The 13,688-nt window shown below is 43.6% G+C and overlaps 1 protein-coding gene across 1 annotated transcript in view; it reads left to right on the forward strand.

Moving 5' to 3' along the window:
• The window catches only part of ptprsa (protein tyrosine phosphatase receptor type Sa), a 282,355-nt gene that overhangs the window by 150,983 nt on the left and 117,684 nt on the right, over positions 1–13,688 (forward strand). The window contains 1 exon segment of the mRNA XM_080431352.1: positions 10,467–10,577. Coding sequence (XP_080287478.1) covers positions 10,467–10,577 — 111 coding nt within the window.

Raw genomic sequence — 13,688 nt, forward strand, 5'->3', positions numbered from 1 at the left:
GTGTGTGTGTTTGTTTTATGTTCTCCCCCCCTCCCCCTCTCTTCAAGGCAGGGAAAGATATGAATTGTGATGGGTTATGTTGGATGGGACGGGGGTGGGTGGGGTTTTATTAGGAGCCATTTGGTGTTTGGTGTGTGTACCGTATGTGACATTTAAATTGTTTGGACATGCAGCGGGTGGGGGGGTTGATGATGGGGGAGTTCCATCTGTGTTGATTCAGCTATAAGCTTAATGAACGCTGCGCCACGTAAACCATTCACAGCATACCAGGCTGCACCTGTCCTCCCTCTCCGCCTTGATATCCTCATGTGTTTGTTGCTGGGATAGGTGATGATGATGATGCCCACATTATGTATGTTAATGTCCTGGTCCCCACCGCCCAACCAACCCCCCCCTCCACACACACACACACACACACACACACACACACACACACACACACACACACACACACACACACACACACACACACACACTCGCGCACGCTGATCGTAGCAGGGAGGCTGCAGGAACGCGAGGAGAGCCGAGCCCTGCATAAATTACCTTTGATTTCATTTTCTCTTTTCTCCTGTTGCTCTGCAGTGTGCATCACTGCTGCTCTGGAGAGAATATTTTTGTATAATGGCTTTGTCCCAGATGTATGTATTTGTATGTACGTATTTACTGTATGTATGGCACGGGCAAAGTGTATATAATTTACATTGGAAAAAAGACAGCTCTGAGACAGAGACAGCTCTTCCAGAATATTTTGAAACCTTTGGAATGTCGAAATTCCTTCCGCCTGAAGAATCCATAATATGAACATTCTGTGACAAAATACATGTTAAAGTTTCACTACAGTTTACATTATAGGCGTAGTGGGAGCAGCTTGGGGATATCAGGAGAGGGGTTGAGGGAATTAGGCTACAGTAAATGCACTGTGCTTGGTGCGCTCTTTTTCGTTTTCCCTCTACACCAGAACTCTTCACCGAAAATAGCTTGTAGTTCTACAAACTCTGCAACCGATCTGTAGATCGGCTATTTTTGGTGAAAGCCCCCCCCCCCAGAATAAGGATGGCTCAAGTGGTTAACCTTCTCCCTCCCGGGATTGCCGTGCCTGCCTACAGTATATATTGTGTTGTATGACGAATTGTGGAAAATAGCAGATCGACAAGCTCAAACCGCGTCACATCGTGATGCACTGTGAGCTTGTAGATCAGCTGTTTGTTTGGTATTTTTGAACGTTTTGTGAAATGTTCAACCTTTTTTTGCCCAATGAAATGCACAAAATATGGACACCAGGGTGAAAGTGGTAAATCGAACAAAAAAACAACAAAAAAACAACTGTCTTCGTCCCATCCCTTGTGAATTGTGTGTCTGGATTAGACGCATATCTCACACCAGCGTGTAATTCTGCCCCTATATTTGTTGATAAAGCTTTTTTTTTTCTGGGATTAGTCTAACCTGACTTCTTTCCAACAGGCGGGCAGGTAAGTGAACATCCTAATCTCTCATCTGAATATATCTGCATATTCAGCAGGATGGGATGTAAGCGCTTTGATTTCAGCCATTATGTGATTTTTTTTTCCATTACAGTTAAGGGAGGTGAGTTATTTGAACATCCCAGAGATTAAGATCTTCCATCCCATTTAGCTAAATCATTTCATACATGACGGGGTCCACAGAGTCGAGTCATTGAACATCTTCATTTAAGACTTCGCCGTGATTTCTTGGTATATAAAAGTTAAAAGCCAGTGACACTCGCGCGCCATGTAGCAGCAATACCACTATGTAGAAATACTCTTGAGTAAAAGTGCAAAAGTGTTGGCATCAAAATATACTTAAAGTACCAAAGTAAAAGTACTAAACGTTTTCAAACGTTGCCGATCTACAAACTCTGTTTTCTCTTAATAATCTAAAGTAACTAGTAACTAAATAATTGTAGTGGAGTAAAACGTACAGTCAGAGATGTGGTGGAATAGAAGTAGATTGGACATACCGTACTCAAATAATGAAACGCAAATTAAGTTCCTCAAATCTGTACTGTATGTACATTTACTCAATACTTGAGTAAATGTAAATACAAAACGTGAGTAAATGTACTTAGTTATTCTAAAATTTGACTGAGTAAGACTTGCTTGCTGCAGAGCCCCCCCCCCCCGCGCTCATGACAGCCCCCCCCAAACATTTTTATAATACTGTCCGTGTGTTTGTAGTGTTTGAATATAAAGGTCCTAAATCACATCTCCACCAACAAAAGCGAGTGTGACTTATGAACTGTGCATTTGCATAATGAGATTAGCTATCCACAAAGGAGATCATCTTCAGTTTGTAGTTTTTTAGTATTTTTTTGTGCGTGTGCTTTTGCCACTGTAGCAGAAACTATGCAATCCCACACATGCACGCATGCATCCACACACACGCACGCACGCACCCACCGAAGCACACATGCACGCACATCACACCAGACTTTTGCCGTATGTGTGGCAGCATGGGCATGTGTGGAGATGTCGTGGCTAGCATGGGTGTTGTAGGGGCATTGTGACCAAGGTGATTTACAAGGACACAGGTGGTTTGCTGTAAATGCTCGAACATCAAAGAAAACGTGTGTGTGTGTGTGTGTGTGTGTGTGTGTGTGTGTGTGTGTGTGTGTGTGTGTGTGTGTGTGTGTGTGTGTGTGCGTGCGCGTGCGCGTAAGTTCGAGGAGGTTGAAAATAGAACCACCACCACCTGTTTATGGTACAGATTTAGGAAGAATGAATTCTAAGGGTTAGGGTTATAGGAACAAGATGTGAGGAGTGCTAGGGGGGTGAGGTAGAGTGTGAAGGGTTTTCAGACTGTGATACAAAGTGGTGGGAGTGAGTCTGCAGTCCTCCTGACAGAGGGGAGGAGGTCATTCCACAGCCTGGGGAGCCAGGAGGAGGGAGAAGAGTCTGGGATACTTGGACCGTGTACAAGGAGTGCACAGCTAAATAGCTAGGTATTATCACTGCTGCTACAGCGTTGCAGGCAGTGTGAGGTGGAAAGCAGTAATAATCTGTACACCTATTAAAGCTGAGAGAGCTCCAGGGGTGGCTGTGGAGCCTCATTTTCCTCCTAATACATGGCTTCTCCACTTGGTTTAGCAGGAGCGCCATTAAAATAATCTTTAAAAACAAAATGAGAAGGTTGACAAGTACCCCCCCGACCAGCAGGAGCCAGCCATCCACCGCCAATGTGACCTGTCGTCGTGTCCTGCAGCTAAGACTCCCTACCCTGGCTCGTCCAAATACAAGTCACCCAGGATAAGTGTTTCAGCCAAAAAAGTGGCTAAAATTAACAATGCTATTAACATCCGCTGCCATGCAAGACCTCCTGTGCACCGGCCCGGAGGCAGGCTAGGTGGTTGACGGGCTGGACTCCCTACCTGCTTCATTACCGATCTGAACGGGAGCGTTTCGAGGCACCAGATGGGCACTGACAACAATGGCGTCACGTCTGGGGCCCTACGCCCGACGCGCTCACTCCTTACCGACCTTGGGGCGGCGTCGGAGCGTGGCCGAGTGGCAGCCTGGAGAGAGAGAGAGAGAAAGAGAGGGAGAGAAAGAGAGAGAGAGTGTCATGCCAAAGAACACTATTACATCTATTCATAGTGTTGGTTTGTAACAATTCAAGTACACACTGGTAAATAGTCTGCCTTCTAACAGGCCAGTCTCTCTGAGTGATTATGCTCTGTCTGCTCTGCTCTCTCTGCTCTGTATGTTTGTTTTGTTAGTCTCTGCTCCGTGTGTTTGGATCTAAATACAGAAGAGAAAGGGTGAGAAAAAGAGAATTGCTTTCAGGGAAGTGGGAAAAAGAAAGATGAAAACAGAGCTAGAGAAAAAATCAGAGAGAGAGAGAGAGAGAGAGAGACTGAGACTGAGACTGAGACTGAGACTGAGACTCATCCACATCCAGCCATTTGTTGATTGGCTAAACTAATCAATCAGGCCTTGCCAGTGTGAGCTAATTGAATTACAGCACTAGTGGGACTGAGGGGTTCACATGATGGCAGAGCCAGGCTCCCGCGCCCATGGCCACAGTCACTTTCTGAAATTAATCATCCATGCTGGTTCCTCTTCTCTCCTCCCTTTCATCCCCCCATACTTCTATCTATCCATCTGTCTTCCTGTTGTTGGTACACATCCCACTTCTCAAAGTCTCTCTCTCTCTCTCTCTCTCTCTCGCCTCCTTTTCTATTTCAAATCCTCTCCATCTGCTGTCTGTCTCTCTCGGTCTTCTTGGATGCCATCCTCCTGCCATCACCTCCTCCCATTCCCTCCCGTTCCTCTCATTCAGTCCAGTTCCAGGTGGTCGGTCCAGGTTTTGAGTCTGGGTGCCAGGGTGTCAGAGATGACCCCTGTCCTCAACAAGGTTCTGTGTCCAAGAAACAAGTGAATGAAGTCAGAAGGGTGTGTGTGTGTGTGTGCGTGCGCGTGCGTGCACACGCGCTGGCCTCTGTCTCCAGCAGGCAATGTCATTGCAGACTAAAGCAGTGATTCCCAACCTGTGAGGATATTGCAAGTAAGGCCCCAAGTAATTGGCAAAAGACTAAGATGTTAAAGGTATATTGTCCAAAAAAAACTACCGATAAATAGGAACTAGGAACGTAAGTTCCATTTATCCAAGCTTGACATTGGAAATGCACGCGGCCCACCCACTTGACCACACGACGGCGAGATATTCACTTTATTTCTTCATCCACAAAGCTCAGTGGTGGAAGAATTCTCCAATTTAAGTAAATGCACCTTGTTACTTTCCACCGCTGGCAAAGCTCCATTGTGTGGAGTGTGTGGAGTCTCTGTGTATTTTCTTCTTCCCAACATGCCAGAGAAAAGATGATTTCCAGGGCTTTATAGGAACCCCCCAGCCTTCACACATCCTTTGTTTTATATGTATGATGAAACGGAGAGGAAAACAGAGTAGAAATGCAGATGGCCGCACTCATGCTGGCAAGTCACAGGAAGCCCGGGGCACACAGAGTGTAATTATTCAACATACTGTACACATAAAATAGTATTTAAAAACCAGACACAAAAAAATGGAAGAAAAGAGAGTGCTAACGTACTGTGTGTGTGTGTGTGTGTGTGTGTGTGTGTGTGTGTGTGTGTGTGTGTGTGTGTGTGTGTGTGTGTGTGTGTGTGTGTGTGTGTGTGTGTGTGTGTGTGTGTGTGTGTGTGTGTGCGCTTGGATTACTATACTTGTGAGGGCCATTTTCCTGGTTGTTTTATGGTTAAAAAAAACATTTTAGAGTTAGGCTTACCACTAGGACATTCAGGTCAGATGTAGGGGTTAGGATTAGACAGTTAAATTTAGGGGTTGAGTTTGGAGTAGATCTAAAAGCGTCGCACTGTGACGCCTCTGAGATGTATACTGCATGTATTCAATTCCAGTCAGTAAAAAAGCCCTTTTAAAGACGGTTGTCTGTCAATAGTTTTATTAGCCGTCTTTAAATGGACCTCACAAGCACAAAGAACCATTCCAAAATTACCTTTGGTTTAATGGAAGTGTGGGGTGGAAAAACGGTGGCCATTAACAGCTGCGTGTTTCAGTTAGGCTATTGAACAGGCTTTCCTTTTTTTTAATTTCTTTTGTCTGAATAGCCGTTGAAATCATTATATCGTTGCTGTCGGGCAGAAACCTCTTATCTCCATATTCTAACTTTTGGTGTTTTTTTTGTAAATGAACGCCCTACTTGATCATACTACAGCGTCACACAAAAGCATCAAAATTAGCAGATCTACAAGCTCAAAACACAGCGTTAAGCAACGCATTTTGAGCTTGTATATCGGCTACTTTTGCTATTTTAGAATTTGAATCCTGAAAAGTAACTGAAGTTAATTTGAAGTTTCCACCCGACGTAGACGATATGGGAATCGGCATTTGCTAAGTAATTAAGTACAATATGAGGTGCATTTGCTCTCCTTGAGTATTTCCACTTTTTCAATACTTAATACTTCTATTCCATCTCAGAGGCAAATATTGTATTTTTTTTACTCTGTTACAATTATTCGACAGCTTTAGTTGCTTTGCAGATTCAAATTATTAACATCAAATTATTATTTTTTTGGTCTACATCTATTTTGACCCTTTAGATGTACATATAAGTAAAAAGAAATCAATGTAATACATCACTGATGGGAAGGATTACATGAGTTCAGTTTCCTGTTTCTCTCTCTCTCTCTCTCTCTCTCTCTCTCTCTCTCTGTTTCTCTCAAGGTTTTCCTTCTCTCACTCTTTTTTTCACGTCTTCCCCCTCTCTCATCCTTCTCCCCTAACCATCTCTGGTTTCTTGCAGCCATCTTTGTCTTCATCATCCTCTCTCTTCTTGCTCCTCTCTTTGTTCTTTCTTCCTCCCTTTGACTGGCTCATCTCCCTCTTTTTCCCCATCTCTGATGTATTTCTCCCATATCACTCTCTCTCTCTCTCTCTCTCTCTCTCTCTCTCTCTCTCTCTCTCTCTCTCTCTCTCTCTCTCTCTCTCTCCAGCCTTCTCTCACTCCCCCTCCCCCTCTCTCTCTTTGCCCGGCTGAAGGAAGTGACTATGTTTGAAATAATGCTTTTAAACTGTGTAATGAAGCCTTTAGGGACCCAGTGCCTAGCGAGAGCCCTTCACCCAACCAACCACCACATTAAAAACACCCTCACTCGCTCCCTCAAACCCTCTTCCTCTCTCTCCTGCCACCAACGTGCAGTCCACCGGGTCCTCCGGTGCCTTTTTAATTACTTCTTAATTAATTCTTCGCCATGGCTGTTTTATTTGTCGCACCGATGTAAGGGTATTATTTCTTTCTGTGCGCATTTGTCGTCTCTCTAGGCGGCAGTGATGGGGAATCACCTTCAGATGACCTTGATGCTCCATCACAGTTACAGGATTATTATTATGGATTTGCTCGGTAGCACGATTTAAGCCTATAGTTTATATCATATATCATAATGACGGTGTCGCATACACAACACGTTGGATCCACAACGTGTTGTGAGTTTGTAGATCGGCTAAGTGTAACTTGGGCATTAGGCTACTGTGATGCTAGGAGTAGCTGTAGGCTGTGTGTTCAGCCCTACCATTGGACTGAAACCGAAGTGATTTAAGTAATTGGCGCACCTTCACCTGGTGTAGTGCTTGGTTGGAATGAAAAATCTGTAATCCCCATACTTTTGCTCCCACCAACAAAAGTTCACCAAACTTCCGTTGGCCCTAGGATTTCAAAACTCAGCAAGGTGAAGGCCTATACCAGCGGTGGCCAAGCCCCCTGGCAGAGCTTTGTGGAACTGCCGGCCAGGAGCCGGACTTCATGTGCGGTCCCTCTGCTTTTTAATGCTCTTTTCCCTGGCATCAAGGTTTATTTTTTTTGCTCCTTTCCCTGGCATCAAGGTTCAGGAGGCCTCTGAGTGCCGTCCAGCCCACCTGCCACCAGGCTGGCACTCGCTGTCCCCAGCTCACATCAAATAGATCAAAATCTATCTCCCAACGCGTGTGTGCACACACGCACGCACGCACACCCAGCCACGGTGTGCACGCGCGCACACACACACACACACACACACACACACACACACACACACACACACACACACACACACACACACACACACACACACACACACACACACACACACACACACACACACACACACACACACGTCATGTGTGAGAGCCTTCCACCACCTGTGCTCCGTGCAGTTAGATATTTTCATTTGGCACATGTTCCACTAGATACGACTCTCCATCAGGGACTGGGATTATCTGAGCCTGTTGAGCGACAGAGAGAGAAAGAGACAAATGGACAGATAGCCGTCTGATCCGCTTCTAGATTCAGTGATTGCTGTTCAAATATAGCCCATAAAGAATCACAGGTGGACAAATGCTGCTCAGGGAGCGCTAAGCCGTCTGCAGCCAAGGTGCAAGCATGACTAATACACATAAATACTACGGGTGCAACAGTTAATCAAACTAATCAATTGAATTGATTATTTTGTTTAAATAATCAATTTTAATCAAATCAATTGTGATTCGTTGGGGGCTTGCTGATAAGCTATTTTTGCTATTTTAGTGTGACACCGTTGCTTGAATCAAATAGGGCTTCAGTGGTTTAATCAGACTAGTTGATTTAGTTGATTATTTAAAAATATACATGTTTTGTCGATTCATTGATATACATACTTATTGTGAAGATTAAAAAAAAGAAATCCTGCTATTTTTGAATAGCTGAAGTATAGAATAATAATCGAAATTTGTAAATAATTGTAGAGGAGTAAAAAGTACAATATTTGCCTCGCGGACAGAAGTATAAAAGGAAATACTCAAGTAAAGTGAAAAATACCTCAAGATTATATCGTCAAATTTGATTCAAATAAAAATAAAGCAAAAGTAGCAAATCTACGAGCTCATTTCGAGCTTGCCGGTCTTCTACTTTTGATACTTTTGTGTGACGCTGTAGCATGATCAAGTAGGGCGTTAATTTACGAAGATATGGAGATCGGAGATAGGATAGGAGAGATAGGATATTTAAGTAACTGTACACGTTAGTAAATGTACTTGGTTACTTTCCACCGGGCGCCCGGCTGGACGGACGGTGATGAAGGAGGTTACACCGTGTGCTGCTGTGCTGAAGGGAGCCGCTCCGGCCCTGTGCTCCGCTCCGCGTATCGATGATGATTCCTGGCTAAGCGCTAACGAGCAGTGGGTGCTCTGTCTGTCAGCGGAGGCCTCCGCCGCAATCTGTCTGTCTGCCGCTCCGCTCCGCATTGCTCCCCGGACCAGACCAGACGAGACAGGACGGCCGGGCCGCTCTAATGATATCATCAGGAAGTGCCGTCAACATGCGCTAACGAGGACGGATCTGATGCCCTGTTGTTAAGCCTTTCTCGCCTCCTCCTCCCGCGTTCGTCTCCTACTGTAGTGAGAGAGGCTCTGTAGTGTGCATGGCTGTTAGTTTCCTTTTACCAGAGAGTGGCATAAACATGTCCTATTCCCGGGGTCAGTTTCTCATCATATAGCTTCATTTGATTGGCTCAGCAGCTGATTTGAACAGGAAACACATAATGAAGGTGTCTTGTGTTTCCGGGAGTCAAACAAATGAAGCTATGATGAGAAAACTGACCCCGGAACTGGAAACGAGAATGCCACCTTGCTTCTGGAAAAAGGGGAACTACAGTCATGCACACACCAGAGCCTATACATATTACATAAATAAATAAATGCATATTAATTTAGGGGTCCTTGACATGGAAAAAGTTTGAGAACCACTGATTTAATGGACATAAAAAAACGTGTAAAAAAATCATCTTCTTTGTATTGCGAGAATTAGTTATTGCACAGTTGGCAGTTCTTTGAGCCGTGGGACCGCAGAGAGAGTCTGGTTTGCTGTGCTAAGCAGCAGCATCTCGTTGTTGCCACTGCTCATTTGCCCACACCGACAAACGATTATATCTGAGGAATTCTCCCATGACCCCTCACCCCGCCTCACCCCATCAGCACCACCACCACCCAGCACATGGTGACTGCTATGCGAGGGATAATACGTCGATTTGAATTCAATCACCAGGCTCATTTCATCCCACACGTATTGTTACTCGGGTGTTCAACATGAGAACTCTGAGTCGTACATGTGTTAAACACACTCACCACCCTGCTGCAAATAGGTTTTGACTTATTCAGTTCACACGTTTATTTATTTAAATTCCTCCTCGACCCCTTTTCTTTTTTCTCTGTCTTTTTTTTTTCTCTTTCTCTTTAACCTGTGGTTGGCCTAGTACGGGCTCAGAGCACAACAACATGGGTGCTTTTCTTTGCATTAGGCTTTACCGCTCGAGAAATGGCTTTTTCTGACGTAAAAATTCTACTGAGAAATAAGTGAAGATATACCCAGTGTTGGACAGTAACTTGAGTACTGTACTTGAGTACATTTATTGAGTATCTTGAGTACTTGTATTTGTATTTTTGGACTGTTTTCACTCCACTACATTCCTAAGCCAATTATTGTACTTTTTTACTCCACTACATTTATAGGAATGGTGAAACGTAAAGACCACTTAAGCTCTATTTCAAATATAGGGAAAATAGCTGATCTACAAGCTCACAACATGTCACAATGTGACATGATGTGAGCTTTTATATCTGCTATATTCACTATTGATGTTTTTTTTTACATTTCTTGAAAATCTTTTAAGTAATTTTTAAAGTATTTCTTAAACCAAGTACTCCTGTACTTTAACTCAAGTACAATTTTGACAGAGCAACTTTCACTTGTAGTGGAGTAATATTTGAACCGGGAGTATCTATACTTTGATTCAAGTATACTGGGGGTTGAGTACTTTGTTCCACCAATTAGGATACCCCTCCATTAAGAGGGTCTGCTTTTCATGTTGCTGACCTGATTGACTAATTATTTCTCTCTCTCTCCTGTCGTTCTTTCTCTCTTTCTCTCCCTCTCTGTGTGTTTGTTTATGGTTGTGTCATTTTCCCAGGTGCCCTGCAGATCGAGAACAGCGAGGAGACGGACCAGGGGAAGTACGAGTGCGTGGCCTCTAACGTGGAAGGCGTGCGCTACTCCTCCCCTGCTAACCTTTATGTGCGAGGTAGGGAGAAACCCGGTCCCACGGCCAGGGCCACAACAACAAAACAAAAACAAAAAACACACAAGTATCATTACAAATCAGTCTTTACACAATGATAACTGTTTGTATTCTCTCCCAAGTTGTAAATTACAAAGAACTGCATTTTGCAAAAGAATACAATAAAACCCAAGTAATATTAAATCTTTAATCTTTAGTACTGATGCTAGTAGTAAATGTACTTTGATATGTAGTGAAGCGTTCCTGAATTTCAAGGTTGTAACTGATCTCTTGCTTCTTGTGTTGATGATATAACGCTGCGTTCTGTTGTCTCTTACTGCCCTCCCCAACACTTACTTGGAAGGAAATGTGTAGCCCCGTCCAGCCGTATGTCTTGACTTGACGTATGACTTATATCCGATGTTAACAAGCCTTTAAATGTGTTGATCGATGAGATGTTGACTCCCAACCCCCCATACCGTCCCCCACCCACCCACCCACCCAACCCCCAACTCGACCCCCAACTAACTAACACCCACCCACCCACCCCTACTACCCCGCCCAGTCCCAAACCCTTATCAAAGCTTACGGACCCCCCCCCCCCCTCCCAAAAAGAGTCTCCAGAGTGAGTTCTTTTTGATTAGGTTCTTCCAGGTTCTTGCAGGAACTCAACGGTAAGTCTCGATTTTGATTGAGCGGCAAGGTTGTACGCGGCCACCAATCAAAATCAGAAAGCCCCCCGAGTCTTTCTTCTACTCCAGATTCGGGGGTAAAAAAAAAAAGCACATTTTTAAAAGAAAGGATTGTGGTGGATTTATATTGGAGGGGAGAGAAAAAAAAGTGGTGCCAACACAATCAGTTTGGAAAATGCTCTTTATCACAGTTATAAATAGAGCACTTAACTCCTGCTTTGTTGGTGGGTTGATCTGGAGTATAAATCCATAGTATTCCCCCCACAACAGCTGGGGTTAATGTCTCTTAAAACCTTTTAAAGTCAGCAGTAGTTTTTTTTTAAGCTGGTATGTTCTAGAGGATAGTGGAGATATAAAGAAAAACAATCAGTCCAGGGGACTGTTGAGTTTCTTTAAGACACACAGGCAATGAAGACAAAAGTCTAACCGCTAATGGTAAACGACAGCAGAATCCAGACAAGCGAGCGTTAATAAATTGAGGCTGATGCATTTGCGGCGATGTATTATTTATTTTTTGGCTCGTATTAAAAAAGGATGCCTCACAGTCGCTTGCTCAGTTTGTTCACTCCGCTGTGTACCAAATAACTTTGTTCCCGATAAATAATTCAAGGCCCTGACATTATAAAATGGGTCAGGGAGCCACTTTTTCATTATTATTGCGATTATCATACCCTCTGAAGTAGCTCTGTAGGGGAGAGAGATCTCCTCGGTGAGGGGGGCACAGTGAAATGAAAACAAAAAACCCCCCTGAATGATATGATTAGCGCTTCCTCTCACCAGCATCCATCACCAGGGCAAACACAGTCTCTGCTGCAATGCCGAGACACTCCATGTCGAGTAGCTATCCACCTTCCTCCACCACGCACAGCGAGGAGGAAAATTAAGAGGCCCCGCTTGCAATTATTGTGGAGAGCTCCAGAGAAGAGATTAAAAGGCAATAATGGGAACAGTTTGTTGACGCAGCGTGGCAATATTAGCAGTTTGTCAAATAGACCCAGTTCTACCCTTAGATCAATGCCAGCAACTCGCGCAGTTGCCATAAGTCAAGGGGTTCTGGCCCCGTTGAGGGCTCGTGATCAATTCATTGGGTGTTCACTACTTTGCCGCATCCACCACCACCAGCACCACACATGTTTTTTATGCCTTGATGGTGTCAACTTTTGTCTGTTTTCAGTTTACTCAGTTTTGTCAATCGATTTCTGATATTTGATGTTGACTATGTTTTGTTCACAAAGCAAATTGCACTCGAGATTAGCAGCTGTGGCGGGGAGAATTATTCAGGCAAATACATTTGTAAACAAAAACAACAACAAACCAATCTGCATATTACATCAGGGGTGGATTGAGAATAAAAATACAAAAAAATACAAAAACAATTGGCCTCCAAAAGAAACTCGATTAAATCAGCCACGTGAAAAACCACAGCTGCTAATTTCAGCCCAAACTGTGTCTTTTCTTTTCAATCTCTCATTGGTTTTCTTTGATTTCCTCTTTATTTGGTTTCCTTCTCTTAACCAAAAAGCAAATAATATGCAGCTGCCACGGGAGCTACTGCACTCACCGCTGGCTATAAAAGGGAGCTTTTGAATTTTGATCATGATATGGTACGCTTGATTTAACCCCAGTGGCAGCAACACCATTTTTTCCCCCTTCCTTCTCTTAACCAAACGACAGCACAGCCACTGGGGTGAATCTGATTGTTTTGAGGTCAAAGCTTATTTTAAGGGGCAGGCTGAGCTTACATTTGAAGACGGGTGTCCCTGATAGCAGGGACAAGGGGGAAAATGGAAGGAAAAAAGGATTAAAAAAGAAACAAAAACAAAACAGAAATGTAGCTGCAGCTAAACACCTTGAGGTGGCTTTTTTTACTCTCTCTGTGTTTCCCCTATTTTTCTCTTCTCCTCATGTCATTGTGTTCTGCATCAACCCCTTTACATCCCTCAGAGCTTCGAGAAGGTTGGTGTGTTTTTTCTTTTTTACTTTTTTTACCCACATAAAAAAAAATCAACATGTTTGAAAATTTTAGCTATATTTGCCTATTTAGCCTATATACAAAGCTCGATTCATTACTAATTTGAAATAAATCCTAAACGATTAATCCAAACTGATAAATGATTATGAAAGAAGGTTTTTTTGTTTTTTTACTTTTATTTTAATTCCAAAGAAGAAATGATGAAAGCAAACCCGATTAGCTCGGGTTTTGTTTCTTTACTTTTATGTTTGCATTGTGGGGCCTTTTCTTGTTTGCATCCTTTGGTATTGCTTCTGCACGGAAAGGCTTTTTCTTGCACATGTCTTGAAATCCCAGCACGTGGAAATAACCTAAAGGAACTGTTGCATGATGGGAGAATGTAACTGCGCTTGCATGCCTGTACACAGAATTCCTTTGGCCGTTTTTTCTTTTCCTGCATTCCTTGTTTTGTTGAAATGTTCCATTATCTCT

The sequence above is a fragment of the Gymnoscopelus braueri genome (genome assembly GCF_963280865.1).
Source record: "Gymnoscopelus braueri genome assembly, chromosome: 6".
Taxonomy (NCBI): Eukaryota; Metazoa; Chordata; class Actinopteri; order Myctophiformes; family Myctophidae; genus Gymnoscopelus; species Gymnoscopelus braueri.